The sequence below is a fragment of the Dermochelys coriacea genome, chromosome 3 (genome assembly GCF_009764565.3).
Source record: "Dermochelys coriacea isolate rDerCor1 chromosome 3, rDerCor1.pri.v4, whole genome shotgun sequence".
In the NCBI taxonomy this organism is placed as follows: domain Eukaryota; kingdom Metazoa; phylum Chordata; order Testudines; family Dermochelyidae; genus Dermochelys; species Dermochelys coriacea.
In genome coordinates this window covers 100951377-100967348 of record NC_050070.1, presented here as the reverse complement: position 1 = coordinate 100967348, position 15972 = coordinate 100951377, and the positions used below count along the sequence as shown (strand labels likewise).

Sequence of the window (15972 nt, the reverse complement as noted above, 5' to 3'; positions counted from 1 at the left end):
AGAGCTATCTGATAGCAAATTTGCTACTTCATCATTAACAGCCTCTCTATAAATACAGTAAATTTGTGGTTTTGGATTCAAAATATTCTAGCCACTTCTCAGTGTTGGCTCAGATTTTGCATCCAGAATTTTTCATTATCTGTTTGAAATACAGAAACTGTCAAGATGATTTGAATCTTCCGATGGAATTCTCAAAGGACTCCTCATACTGGAAATAATTCCAGAGTTGTTTTATAACTAATTTCTCTTGATTAATGTAAAATAAAGTGGCTTAAAATTTTGTACCTCCAACCTCAATGTTGTTCTTGATAGCTGTATGGAAGTCTTTCGTAACTGTCTTCAGAGAACAATCCATTTATAATATTCTCCAAGGAAGAAGTTAATCTCATCTCTGGCCAAATACTTATATAAAATACAATACAATTTTATCATCTGTATTATTTTCCTTACAAACTGTTTCCCAAAATGCCTTAAGCATTAAATAGAGACGGAAAATGAAGTTTTCATTTGAGATTTGAAATTAGATGGTTAATTGATGAGGCAGAAAGATGCACAAAGGTCAGAACTGCAGATGAGAGAGCGCCTTACTGATAGTTGTGAGATTGTGTGGCGAACAGATGAGCTGACACACAGTAGTTAAGGAAGTTTCAGGAAACTTGTCACTTACCAAGACCCAAATGATGACAAAGACAACTGGAACCCTGATCTATCAGCCCCATTTCCATATCTGTCCAGACCTGACCTCAGATAATGTCTTAAGGCCTTCTCTGTGGGTTGGTGGTCTTGGGCAACTTGCTCTTGGACATCACTGCTATACAATTAACCATAAGCAGAAAAGGATGATTAGATGTAGGACCAAGAATCTGTATCACTAACTGCAACCCTTTCATACCAACTCTCAGTTCCAACTTGTGCATTGGAGAGTAGGAGTAGACGTGCTCTATGATTCTCCCTCCTTACCTATATGGAATCATTTTAAAGATGAATTTCTTTGTTTTGTGCCATCTGTAGACAGTAAAAGGTGGAGTATCAGAAACAAGGATTGAGAAGCGCATTGTCATCACTGGAGATGCAGATATTGACCATGACCAGGTGAGTACATATGCAGTTCCCTTTTACAGTATGCTGTCTATGTCCCTCTAAGATCTGTGCGATACAGAAAAGGAAGAGATCAGCAGAATTCATAGGAGCAAGTAGATTCTGAGATGTCAATTCCATCAACTAATTATGTTATCATATGTGCTTCCTGGGCAGATCCTCAGTTTTCTGAGTGATGATGCGAGTTTTGATGAATATTAGGACACCAAGATCTTTCCTTTAATATCAAGAAAACCAATATTTCTTAGTGTGTTAATGTATATCAGCAATAAATTAAGCATAGTACTCAATTGTGGATCCCTTTGGTATCTTGCACAGAGAAGTTAATCTTTATTAGCACTAGGTACCCAAAACCAAGCACAATTTTTTCATGCTCACAAGAAAGAGCAGGGTTAGAATATTTCACCTGTCCCATAGAAAAAAAAGACTTCGAAAAGTGGAGAACAGGAAAATCAGAAGAATGCAATTTGTCCCTTGGGATCGTGATTGCTCAGATTATTTGCATAACTTTTCATTTAAGAGGTAATGGTGACAAAGCTGAAACAAAAAATCATTATCGTTGAGTTATTTAGTCAAGAAAGTCTGCACTTTCCATGATGATGCAGTGGAGCCAGTTTCTAAGTTGTGTACAAATCAACAAATAGGAATTTAATTTTCACTTTTTAATGGTAATGTACCGAGGGCTCTGAGTAAATTTAATTTCAGATTTTGATGTGCCTGTAGGAAGTGGCTCATGACAAGTTCAATCTCTCCTTGAAGCTTGTAATTAAATGCCAGAACTGTTTAGCATTAGGCATGGGTTATGTCTACCCTGAAATGTATTTAATACATTTGGGACATCTGAAAAGGTCAGACAGTACCTTTGCTTTAATAAAACTCCATTTATTCCCTCCACTGTTCTCCAAGTCCTCTTCTTATACTGAAATAAACATTATGAAGCAGAAAAATAAGTTGTAAGTATTGACTACACAGTACATTTTTGTACTAAAGTTCACCATGACATTTAGCTTAGACAAATTATAGATTCCTCTACCATTGACTCTGCAAAGCATCTTTGAAGTTCATAATACAAACAAACTATACCATGGAGATTGAGTCCTTCTTGACTGTTGGCACTGTACATGACTGCTGTGGAGAATGAGGAAATTGTGCCATAACATGATTCAGAACCAGGAAAGTGGATGGAGTGAGTAGTCAGAGGCTATCCAGGGTGAGGCAGGCAGGCTACCCAGGAACACAGAGGCTATCCAGGTCAGGACAGGCTTCTTTTCCCTATCAGGGACAGTTAGCTGGGCTAAGAGGAACTTATAAAAGCTATCAAGAAAAGTTTTGGGGTGTAAATAAACCTTGTGTGTGTAGGCCTTTGATTGTTTTTACCTTCTGCTCTACTTGTGTTGTACCTTTGAGGCATGAGTACATAATATTTTGTGTCAAGGTACTGTTCTTTGTCAGGGGAAACTTTTACTCTCACGGGCTCCCAAAGGGTAACTATTAGAGGTGCCAGAAGCAAGTTGAATCATGTCATTAACATGATTGTGAACCGGGGGGCTGCAGCCCAGAGATCCACTCTGTGTGATTGGACTCCAAGGTTCCACCAAAGTGAGGTGTAGGAAGCCAGGCCTGTTCCCTAAGTGGTACACTCAGAGGGATTAACGGGATCTAAGATGTAGTTTGCTTTGCCTTGTAGCCATGACCATTACCTAAACAGGCTGGTCCCTTAAATACAAGTATACGGTGCTGCTTAAAATGCAAACTAGTTATAAAATTGTCAGGTTTAAGAGATGACAGCAAGCACCAAGCTGTACTAGTGAAGCATTCCCTTTTGGGTCCACAAGTTTTCTTAATAAGACTCTGTACTCTTTATCCTTAATCAGTACATCTCCTTTCTAACCATGGCATTTTTTCTTAGCCTTCAAATCTCCCTTCACAGATCTGATTATTTCCTCTCCCACATTACCCTATTAGTTCAAGAAATGGCACTCTTCAACTCCCTGCCCTCCAAGCTAAGATGCTTATTTTGCAGCACCCTGTATTCTTTTTAGGGTTCAGTAGAGTTTTAGGCTGTTTTGTCATTAAAAATGTATATGGATTTATTACTGTTATGAAACACTATCTCCAACTCTTGTCTCCTACTTGGTTCTTTGGCATCTTCCCTTGTGTTCACTCACTGCATAGCAACACAGCTCAGTGACGTAGTACATCCTTGCCCATGACTCTTGACTGAGATCAAGTGTGGCATGTAGATTCCAAAAACTCTCTTGCTTGGTGTATGTTTCCTTTGAGGTTGCAGGTGCAAGTCGAGACTGAGTTATCACTTATTTATCTCTTAATAAAACAAGATTTATTAAAAACAGAGAAAACCGGAGTAAAAAGAAACCATTTACTTAATATCTAGAATTACGCTTCATCTTAGCTAAACTAATTAAGGTAATTTCAGCCTAGTTACAGAAAAAGAAGAGAATCTTGTATGTCCGAAGACAGCAAAGCACATCTCCCTACAGTTTCACTTGTTTTTCAAGCCTTTGGTATTCGGAATTCATTATCATATTGCATAAGGATCACTTTCCTTCCCAAAAGGATTTTCCCTCAGACCTGACCCTATTTCAGTTGGAGTCCCCTCTTTCATAAGCCACACGTCTGGCACTTTCCTGGGTTGGTATGCAAGTTTCTGCCTGATACATCGAGTAATTTGGTCTTTGTTGAGACTATCCATTGTTCTTGGGCAAAAGTAGTTCAGTGCTGTCTGAGAGCAGCTTTTCCTCATTTAACACACCTTCCTTGTCCCTTAGTTATCATATATCAATTTATTGACAACTACATTGTTTGTCACAGTTACTATAAACACCTTCATGAAAGAGTGAGAGTAATATGGCCTTCTAGGTTTCATTTAACATCATTTGATACTATCTGCTTCCTTTGTTGTATGCTATCCCATCTCAAATTGTTTTCCCCCTAACGTAACACCAAAGTCACTGGTACTGTGGCAGTATTTTTCAAGATTATGGGGAGGTGAGGACCCTCAAAACAGGAACATTTGGTAAACTGAAGGAAATGTATTTTAATAGTTTCAGTATTCCTGTAGATAAAAGGTGAGGGGTAAGATTTTGTAGAAAGGAATGTATGGGTGTTGAAAACAAGTGTGGTCCAGTTACCATGTGATAAAACTTCAAGGAGGACCCCGAAGGAAGCTTATTTTTTAGCACAGTGTGCATCCGCACTTTATTCGTCAAAAACCTCTTCCAACAGTCAAGAACTGATCATTTTCTGTGACTATTTGCTTTTTGAAGCCTTGCTAAAATATTAGTGCCTCTCTTGCAGAATCACTGTATACTGTGTACCCAGAAACTTCTAACTTGAGGCTTTTTAAATGGGGATAGGAGGAAGTACTCCCAATGTATCACTACCAAGGGATTTCCCTGCTGGTTTTCCCAATGTACCTACAGCTAAAGACATATGTCATGTGACTGTCCTGTCATGCTAGCTTTCCAGTGTGAATATTGATGTAAAGTACAGACCCATTTAGGCTCGCTGCATTAAAGGTATTCCCTAATTAAAAACTATTTGGAATTTAGTAAGTGCCCCTGATTATCTTTTTGTACCACTTGAATTGTCCCCTTTTATCTAATGGTTTGGGACTCTCCAATATGAGAGTGAAGGCCATTAAGTGATGGCAAATAAGGAAATAATCTCTAATGAATCTAAGCAATTAGTACTCAAATGAGACAGAACAATACTAGAAATTTCATACCTGAAAATATTATTTTTCACAAAGAAACCAATACAGGAGTATAACCTCATTGTCTACTCTCTGTAATCTTTGGAGATAATCTGCAAAATCATATCACAAATTTCAGAAGTGGGGAAATTCTATGCAATAAGATTCCCATATTGTGCATTGTATTAGGCAAACATGTGAGTCTGCTTTCTATTGCTAGTCTGCAGCAGGTCAAAAGCTTACAGGTTCTTTTATTTCCTTATTCTGCTGCTCTCCATCTTTCCTTTCCTCAGAATCATGAAATCATCACTTCATGATCACTTTCACCCAAGTTCCCTTTCACTTCCAGATTCACAAACAATTCCTCCCAGTTAGAATCAAGTCTAAAATGGCTGTTCCTCGGATTATTTCCTCTACCTTCTGAAACAAGAAGTTGTCCCTATTACATTCCAAGAACGTATTTTTCCATATTACATTTCCAACAGATGTCTGGGTAAAGTCCCCCATTACTATCAGATCTTGTGTGTGGGATATTTCTGTTCTAGAAATGTCTCCTCCCCGCCGCCTCCTGATATGTTCTACCATGATGTCGCTCCTGTTTTTTCCCCTTTTATCTTCCTCAGTGTGGGGGAATGGACTAGACGAACTCTCAAGGTCCCTTTCAGTCCTACACTTGTATGCTTCTCTGACCCAGCATGTAAATCTGTTGTTGGATGCATGGAGGGTATTTTTTATCTAGTTTCCAGCACTGAACAGAAGAAGAGGGTATCAAGGGCTCCTCTTCAGTTTCCTTTCCTGATCCCCTTTAGACTCAGGAGCTTTTGTCCTGAATAACTGTGTGATTAAATGATATCATAATGTATTGTCATTAGCCCACCACTCCAGTGCACTTTTTAATTTCACTCTGCTGTTGTTCAACTAAATCTTTCCAATATTTTGTAGGCACTGGCACAGGCAATCAAAGAAGCCAAAGAGCAGCACCCTGACATGTCTGTCACAAGGGTAGTGGTGCATAAAGAAACTGAACTTGCTGAGGAAGGCGAGGAGTAAGGTCAAGGTAAGAAAGCCTGCAACATCAAAATAGTACAACTAGGGCTGAGGTACAAGGCCATCTGTATTGGTCTTTATTCCTCACAATTGTCCTTTAAATACAGTATAGTTTGAAAATTGCTTCATCTTTCTTTAATACACCCATACTTGAATTTTGTAATAGATGCTTTTTTTTAAAAAAGCATACACTTATCTATAGTGTGTGTCACTGAAAACTGGCACGAGAGCAATCATTTATAATTCCAAGTGTATGGTGCGGTTTTATCTAAAGTCCAGTCTGAAACTCATTCTCAATTTTAATTTCAAGTATCCTATAAAAATATCCAATAATTTTGTCACAAGGTCCTGTTATGGCATTTACTTTGATATCCCATCATGTTACTTTAGTACACTGCCTGAGTTGTGTTTCCTGCAAAGTATGAAATATGAAGCAAACTCCCTACTCACCTGTATATTTGCACACTTATACCTGCCATATGTTTAGGGTTCCATTGTTTGAATAGTTACTGTATTGGTATGGAGACCATATACAGTCCTGCAGTCATGAAGGGGTTCTACTCTGCTCCTGAATCAATGCAGTCAATTATTTTGCCATCTTAACATTCTGAAATGTTTAACCTTTCCTCCCCACCCCGGGATGGAATTAAATCAAGTTTTGTAGCCTGATCAATTATTGCAATTATAAAATAATTTATTGGGATGCAACATGCCCTTGTCACAGATAATGGGTTCTTTATTTAGGCAGCTGCTTAGAGTTAATTAAGGAGATGAAATTGGTAAAACACCAACTTTGAGCTTAGTTAATGCAAACAACTATAATTGGAATTATAGAAGAATCAATTATGTCAGAATAAAAATAAGATAAGTGCAGGAAAGTGGTTTCCTGCATTGTTCATACTTAGAATCTTACATTGTCCATACTTACAACCTCCTGGAGACCATTAGTGACAAAGATAGGGAAAAAAAGGTAAGTGGTATATATCTGGAAGTTGGTCCCAGATCAACCAATGTGCTGTTCTACAACTGGATGCTCCCAAGGAAGCAAGGAAAGTTCCAAATCTTTAATTCCCTTAGGTTGTTCAACTAACACGGACATAGGCATCATCAGCTCACCTTTTCCTACATTGGTCAGCAACGTCAGCCCACCTTTTTCCATATGGTTCATTCAGTTACCTAATATTTATACTTCCAGTAACTATGCAATTTACGAGAGTTAATCACATGCATCAATATAATCTAACTGCCTAGCAACAAAATTTATAAAAAGTCCCCAAATTCCTTATATTAAATTTCAAAACTTGCAGTGTACCTGTTAACTTGGGGTCAATTGTTTGTTCTCTCATCATGAGCTGGCAAAAATATGCAACCAAGGGTCACCACCTGCACCCTACTTTGTTAGACCACAAACAACTACTTGTAATCCTCACATCGGATATAATCCTAACCACCCTATTTCTGTTTTCCTACTTGCTGTTACAGCTTCAATAACTTCTGTTGTTATTCCTATAAGCATGCTTGGCAAATAAATTCTATTTTACCCAAAACTATAAGCAATCCAAGATTAGGTCGGGGTCAACAATTTGGAGGCTAAAGTATTTAAGCTGTTTATCCATTGAGTGAAGTATTTTAAGGAATCCTGATTTGTTATGTCCTCATTTCAGAATGTCTCTGTGTAGATGGAAAATTACTGTATATCCTGGTGTTAGGACATTTGGGATTAGAGTATGTTCCTGTTGTGGTAAGAAAACTTGGAAAAATTCACATCCTTGTTGAATTTGTAAAACTAGAAAATCTATTACTACTGTGATAAAAGAACTAAATGACCTGTAACATTATGGGCCAAAAGCAGAAGTTACTGTTTTAAATGAGAATATTTTATTCTTACGTTCTCTCTATTTACCCAGGAGTTATCTAGTGTTAATAGTGAAATAATGGGCAATTTAAAACAGTAGCTATATTAGATTCTTTAAATTTAATTTAGTCATACTAACTGTTCAACAAAGACAAGTGCAGAGTCCTGCACTTAGGACAGAAGACTCCCATGTACTGCTACAGACTAGGGACCAAATGGCTAGGCAGCAGTTCTGCAGAAAAAGACCTAGGGGTTACAGTGGACGAGAAGCTGGATATGAGTCAACAGCGTGCCCTTGTTGCCAAGAAGGCTAATGGCATTTTGGGCTGTATACATAGGGCCTTTGCCAGCAGATAGAGGGATGTGATCATTCCCCTCTATTCGACATTGGTGAGGTCTCATCTATAGTACTGTGTCCAGTTTTGGGCCCCACACTACAAGAAAGATGTGGAAAAATTGGAAAGCGTCCAGCAGAGGGCAACAAAAATGATTAGGGGACTGGAACACATGACTTATGAGGAGAGGCTGAGGGAACTGGGATTGTTTAGTCTGCAGAAGAGAAGAATGAGGGGGGATTTGATAGCTGCTTTCAACTACCTGAAAGGGGGTTCCAAAGAGGATGGATCTAGACTTTTTTCAGTGATAGCAGATGACAGAACAAGGAGTAATGGTCTCAAGTTGCAGTGGGGGAGGTTTAGGTTGGATATGAAGAAAAACTTGTTCACTCAGAGGGTGGTGAAGCACTGGAATGGGTTACCTAGGGAGGTGGTGGAATCTTCCTTTGAGGTTTTTAAGGTCAGTCTTGACAATGCCCTGGCTGGGATGATTTAGTTGGGGATTGGTCCTGCTTTGAGCAGGGGGTTGGACTAGATGACCTCCTGAGGTCCCTTCCAACCCTGATATTCTATGATTCTATGAATTGTTGTTGGCTACATGTAGGATTGATTGAAGAACGGAATGCTTTCTTTGTTTTGATTGAATTTCATATTGTTATAATCAAGATAATATCTTACTGGATGCTCCAATATTTTAATTTAGAGTCCCAACATGTTTTTGTGCCATTCAAAATACATGTGAGGTACAAGACGAAACATGGTACTACCTGTTCTGTTAAGCAGTGAAGCAATGTAGGCCAAAAGTAGGTGGATTAGTCGATTAATCCTGGGCAAAGATGAAGGCCATTTACACCACTCAGTAACTAATTCATGATAAATGGTCTTGCTCGAGGCCAGAATTGCTTAGAAGATAACCAGCTTATTTTCATAAGGCCTGGAGAGGGACATTTTGTCCTTCTCACTGTTGCTTTAGAGCATTGTGCGTACGACGAGATAGTATAGGCAATTAAATGTTAGTATTGATGTCCTGAGAATTTGTAGGTAATTAGTTGCTAATACGGTGCCTCAGTGGAATGGTTTGTGGTGGAACAATGAGAAGAGGGACCGAAAGGTGAATGCGGCGAGCCAGAACGAAGCCATGGAGCAACTCTTAAACATTATGGAGTGCCGAGCGGACATGCTAGCTATTAGCACTGCAAACCAAGCAGCTCCATGCCCACCCTCCCCTGCAGCCGTTGTCACAAAACTCTTTCACATGTGCCCCCCAGACACTACCAGCACACTCTTATCAACCTCCTGGCTCCAGTCTGTACCCCCATCACAGTACAAGCATTCCATTCTTCCCCCCCCCCCCCCCATCACAGTCCAGCCCTGCGGACTCCCAGTACCCACTGCACTCAACACCCATCACTCTGCAGTTTAGCCTTAATGAAGTACAGTACCCATTGCATTGTACTCCAAAGGAGAAGGCTGGATCTGATACCTGGAGAAACACAAATCCTTAATCATCCCGGGACCCCACCATCTCCTGATCCTCCCTTCCCTCATCCCCTTCAGTGCTGATGTGTTTTTTTGTTTGTCTCTCTCCTCCTCCAGTTGTTTTTTAATAAAATAATTGTTTTGGTTTGCAAGCAAACTTTATTCCATTAATTGAAAGCAAATAGAGCCCTGCAAAGCAACAGGTAATTTACTTAAACCTTCATAGTGCATTGTCTGCACCAATCACAATCACCTCCGAGCACTACAAGCACTGCACTCCCGAAGATAGCAACAAATATTAGTGGCTTTCAGCTTCAAATTGCTGCCTCAAGACATCCCTGATCCTTATGTCCCCGCACTGCGCCCCTCTAATAGCCCTGGTCGCTGGCTCTTCAAATTCAGCCTCCAAGCACTGAATTCAGCTGTCCAGCCCTGAGTGAAGCTTTCACTCTTCTCTTCACAAATATTATGGAGTGTACAGCACATGGCTATAAGCATAGGAATATTGTCATCGGCCAAGTCCCGCCTCATAGGCAGCGCCAGCAGGCTTTTAAACAGCCAAATGCACACTCAACAGTCATTTTGCACTTGCTCAGCCTGTTGTTGAACCACTCCTTGCTGCTTTCAAGATGTACCCCTTGTAAGGCTTTGTAAGCTACGGCGCTAAGAGGTAGGCAGTGTCTCACAGGATCACACTGGGCATTTTGAGTTCCCCTGCAGTGATCTTTTGGTCCGGGAAGAAAGTCTGTGCTTGCAGCTTCCTGAACAGGCCAGTGTTACAAAAGATGCATGTGTCATGCCTGCATTAATGTCTGTGAAATGCCCACAGTGATCCACAAGCCTCTGGAAAACCATTGAGAAATACCCCTTCCGATTAATGTACTTGGTGGCTAGGTGATCTGGTGCCAGAATTGGAATATGCGTGCCCTCTATCACCCCTCCGCAATTGGGAAACCCATTTGTGCAAAGCCATCCACAGTGTCATGCATGTTGCCCAGAGTCACGGTCTTTTGGAGCAGGATGCGATTAATGGCCCTGCACGCTTCCGTCAACACGAGTCCAACTTCCACAGTGCAATCGCCACATGCTTCTCCAATGGCAGGGCAGTTCTCTTCTCATGTCCTTGCACCGCAAGGCTGGGGTGAGCTCATCACACAGTCCCATGAATGTGGCTTTCCTCATCCAAAAGTTCTGCAGCCACTGCTAGTCATCCCAGATGTCCATGATGATGTGATCCCACCACTCAGTGCTCTTTTCCTGAGCCCAAAAGCGGCGTTCCACTGTGGTCAGCACTTTTGTGAATGCCACAAGCAATCTAGTGTTGTAGCTTCTACGCGTGGCAATATCAATGTCAAACGGCTCTTGCCTTTGTAGTTTAAGGAATAAGTCCACTGCCATTCGTGACGTGTGAGTGAGAGCGAGCAGCATATTGGTCAACATTGCGGGATCCGTTCCTGCAGACCAAAGAGGCAGAGTGTGCAGGACACAAACCGTTGAAAGATGGTGTCAAATGTGGATGGAAGCACAGGGATTGCTGGGATGTGAAGCAATGCATCACTGGGCATTGGGACAGGACTCAGGATGCCCCGCAACCCCCTCTGCCTTCCCACAGCTCTTAGTGGCAGAAGAAGAAGAGATTCTCGATGGGTTAGCTGCCCAGAGTGCACCACTCTGAATATTGCTGCAGGTGTCACAAGTATGAACACACTCTTGCGCAAACAGCTGACTGTGTGAAAACACAACAGCAGTTTCCCTTCAGCAATCTGTGAGCGACGCTGTAGCTCTGCCAGTATAGACATACCCTCAGATGTTTACTTGTCTGTCCCCTCTTCCCATTTTGATTAGCAGAAACTGTAGCTAGTTTCGACCTTGTTTCTGAAAGCCTATCTTCAAATTAATCCTTAACTATGTGATGTTTTATTTCATTAATTCAGGGTAGCTGAATGCACATAATATGGTTGTAATTAGCTTCGTCGCATTCAAATCCAGGGCAACAATATAACTAATGTAAATCCAAAATTACTTCAGAAGAGTTGCTCTTGATTCACCTAAGTGTCACAGATACAAAATTTAGTCTTACATCTCAATAGCAACTCCCCTTATCAACTATGGTAAAGGGAAAGTGATGGAAAACACAGCCCCCCTCACATTTCTCTGTATGTGTATTTGCAGTTAGTCTTAGAAAAGAATCTACCATTTTATGATCTTTTATTAATGGGGAATCAGCTTCTGTTGTAAAAAGTTTGCTCTAATAACCAGGAAGAGCCACACTGGTGCGAAGGTGGTCAATATTCATATTTGTAAGTGCAGATAGTACATTTGTAGTGTCCATTCATTTCCTAATGTATAGAGATGTCACAAAAGCCACCAACATACTTGGCAGTTTCAGCAGAAATGCTAGAATGAGCACTGAGTTGAACGTGCTATCTGATCAATTCTGTGGCAGGTTTGAGATACCATAGCAGATTGGGGTGCAGGAAGCTTGCCACACTGGCTGATTTAATAGGACTGTGATTTTACTACTGTTAATTTGATATCTTTCGGTAGCTCTAAATTCAGTTCAGAGGAAAAGCTATTGATTGGGCTGGTCAAACAGTAACAGAACAGATCTAAAAATTGGTATCCATTTGTGTTACATTTATTTCCCTTAGCAGTTAAAGGAAGCCAGTGTAGCCGTATTATATTTCTTTTGCATGGAAGAATGCTAGTTTGAGTTGCAGTGGCAGTTCCTTGTTGTAGGAATACAGTTTTAATTATCTGGATTTTAATCATATCCTGTCCCCTTTTCTAACAGTTAAGCATAAGAAAGGTTACCTCTTTCAGTTAGAAAGGATATTGCTTTTTATGTTCTTTCTTAAGCCTCTGGGTGGAAACTGTTACATATCTACTCACGAGTCTGTGTAGCTAAATCTTAGTAGAACAGTGGTTCTCAACCTGTTTACCATTGTGGGCTGCATGTGTTGGGTGTTACCAAAATCCAAGTAATATACCCTGCCAATGAATGACCCAGCATAAGAAGAAAAAGTAAGTTTTCCTTATGAGACTCTCCTGGGTATGTGTTGTGGGAAGAGGAAATTATCTTGACATGAGGGGGCTGTGCTGTGATTCCACTGAAAGGAAGTGAAGTGGTGACCAGCTGTGAAATTGATTTTCATTGAGGAGAGAAAGTAGTAAAATCTTTTGTCAAAGTGCAGGATAGAGGAAGAGAAAATCCTGCAAGCAAATCAGCAGAGTCCTTTGTGCCTATTAAGATCACTGTGATTTTGGAAAGGTCTGACATACATTGTGCATGTATAAAATTGTCACTGGTAGTTACAAAGCAGTGTTTTGCAATGTTTCAAAGGGTGCTTGCCTGCTACAGAATGAGTTCAGCAATTCCATCATAGCTATTGCTCTGAAAGGATTATATGGAAGTCAGATAGGACCAATGTGAAGGAATTCTGTTGCTCTGAAAGGATTATATGGGAGTCGGATAGGACCAATGTGAAGGAGTTCTAAATAATAGAGTCCTCTTCCCAGCTTTCATTTTTACATGCTTCCATGCAAAGATTTTAAGGCCAGAAGGGACTATTAGATCATTTATTCTGACCTCCTATATATCACTGGCCATTTATTTTCACCTAGTCACCACTCTACAATCCCAGTAACTTGTGTTTAACTAAAGCATACCTTGCAGAAAGGCATCCAGTCTTGATTACTTGCACGTAGACCAGTCAAGGTTCTGTCTTGGCTGTGATTGGAGGAGAATTATACTCTTGCATTTGCTGATAGAGATGCAAAAGATCACACCTGGATAACTAGAACTTATTCATTGAATTTGTCCAGTAAATTGTAGAATAAAAATTTCAGCAGACTTTTAAAAGCACTATTAAATGTCAGAAAAAGAGAAAAATACTATGAGCTGCAACAGACTGAGGTCTAGTCTACGCTTACCGGTAGATTGGTGCTGTTGCAATCGATGTAGTGGGTATTGATTTAGCAGGTCTAGTGAAGAGCGCTCTTCGGTCGACTCCAGTAATCTATCAGTCCCAGAAGAGTAAGGGAAGTCGACGGGAGAGCATCTCCCATCAAGGCAGCGCAGTGTAGACATCGCAGTAAGTAAATCTAAGCTACGTCAACTCAGCAAAGTAGCAGAACTTAGGTCGATTTACCGCAGTAGTATAGACAAGCCCTGAGACACAAACTATTAAACGTCAAGGGAATTGGTGGATGGATTTGCAGGAAACAGCAAGTGTAGTGCAGCAAGATATGGCCACACACTAAGCAATTTATCCCATGAATGGGGAGGAGAGAGCTCTTGTATCACTCAGGAAGTTTAGCTGAAATGAAAGATCTGCATGGGAAAACAACCTTTGGACTCTCCTACCCTCTGTTTGCCAGAAGCTGGGAATGGACAACGGGATGAATGATTTGATTACTTGTTCTGTTCATTCCCTCTGAAGCACATTGCACTGGCCACTGTCAGAAGATAAGATACTGGGCTAGATGGACCTTTGGTTTGACCCAGTATGGCCGTTCTTATGTTCTTATAGGTGATACTGTATTAGAAGACTGTCTTCTTCATGAATATTTACATAAACTTATTTTTTTTTTAGAGGGGAAAAAAAGCCACCCACTTCATGACCATGAAGAACTTTGACCATTCCAAGTTGGTGACACCATCACTACTGCATTGAATTCACCAGATCTAGCAACAATGACCAGACACTCAAGGTTCAAATGCCAACGCCAAACACTACCTTAACTACCCTGGTCTATATAGTTCCCTTACATCTTTCTTTATTTTTATTACCACTTCTTAACATAACTTTTTTGAGGTTTTAGGGGGGGTTGGTTTATTTGCACAACTGCCTGCCATTTTTATAAATGATTCTTGATCATATGCAAGTGAACAAAAAGCATTCTGATAGCACTGTTCACTGGAATAGGTGAAGTTGTGCAGAAAGAAGAATCTTTGACTAATTTAGAAGTAGTTTTTTCCAAATATTTCAACTCAAGTCTGTTACTGGAGTAATTTACAGATTTTCTCAGCTTATTCAGGTTTATCAGATAACATAAAAATAGAGGGGGGAGGAGGGTTGGTAAAAACAAAACATTTCGTACAATTTGAAAAAAAAAATTGAGAATTTTGCTTTGACTGGATGGATTTTTTTTTCTAACACCTTATAACTCTTTCTGTTCTGAGGGTCTCCTCCTTTCTGTGGGGAACTGGTGCTGGTAGTCTATAGAAGAGCGAGAGTTGTAAATGAGTTTCTTCTGACTGAGCACTGTGTTTCAGATACCTTTGCACTGCAGTGCCAGTGCTCAGCTCTTTCACAGACACTTTGCTGTCTATAACATTCCAGATAAGGAAGGTTGGAAAAAAACACTTTCTCCCCTTTCAATAAAAGGTGGCCCAGGCAGCTTAAAACCTTAGTGCTTTTTTCTTAACGTTTCCAAACTTTAGCACTTCCCAATCACGTACATGTGTAGAATGCTTGCTTTCTATTAAACCTCATTGTCTATCTGTTAGAACTGACGTTTCTGATGTTGAGCAGGTATATGTTTCAGATAGTTTAATGATCAATACAGGTTTTTAGGAAACTAAGGGAAAGGTGTGGTTCCATTCTTGTAGGTAATAAAAAAGCAACACCATTTGTTGAGGCTGCCACTGGGGAAACCTGTATAGAAACCTGTTAACTATGTTAATTTCTTTGCTGTTGACACTGTGTATAGTTAAGATGCCAAATTAGATTTATAGCAGCTTGAAGTTGTATTAAGTGATATTTTGCTTTCTGTAATACTGTTATAAAATAAAGTTTGTTTATTCTCTACATGTCATTTTTCTTATTTTTGATATAAAATGCACAGTATTTGTAGCACTTAGTTGGACACACAACACTTGGAAGATGCTGGCTGTTTTAAAGTGAGCAAACCAACTGGGAAATATCTGGAACTCTTGAGACCTTATTAGGTATAAAAAATAGAGAGCCTTCAAAAGTAATTAGTTGGAGGCTTCATTGCTGTCTGACTTGAGACCATATTACTCAATATTCCAGCTTTTCTTCCTTCTATTACAGTGCCAGTGACTTTGATGTCTTCTCTAATTGGAACCTCTCTGATGTGTTGGGGTTTAAACCCAGACCAGTAAGCAGTTGTATCACGGCCTGCCCTGCAACTTTGGGTGCCTTAAATGCTATGCTGCTGTGACTTGCAGCCCTGACACCAACAGCCAGCAGACAAGTATGCAGGTCATACCCTGGCTTCACCCGCCCAGTTACTTTTTGGAAAGTGACCCCCACACCATCCAATTCCCAAATTTCCCCCAAATTATCTGCCAGTGTGACAATCTGCTGGGGTTCCCAGAACAGTGAGTTACTGTTACCCCTCTCAGCCACAACAAATGAGAATTTTGCTGCTGCTAAGCAGTGGGACAACTCCCTGACACACCAGCTTGTCTATCT

At 40.3% G+C, this 15972-nt stretch overlaps 1 protein-coding gene across 34 annotated transcripts in view; it reads left to right on the top strand.

Moving 5' to 3' along the window:
* Positions 1–15342, top strand: part of EPB41L2 (erythrocyte membrane protein band 4.1 like 2) — a 253487-nt gene extending 238145 nt beyond the window's left edge. For all 34 annotated transcript variants that reach the window (XM_043510960.1, XM_043510955.1, XM_043510959.1 and 31 more), the window contains 3 exons: positions 1012–1092; positions 5756–5870; positions 14125–15342. In XM_043510960.1, coding sequence (XP_043366895.1) covers positions 1012–1092; positions 5756–5863 — 189 coding nt within the window. In that variant the 3' untranslated portion in view covers positions 5864–5870; positions 14125–15342. The remainder of the gene's footprint in view (positions 1–1011; positions 1093–5755; positions 5871–14124) is intronic.
* The last annotated feature ends 630 nt before the right edge of the window (positions 15343–15972 follow it).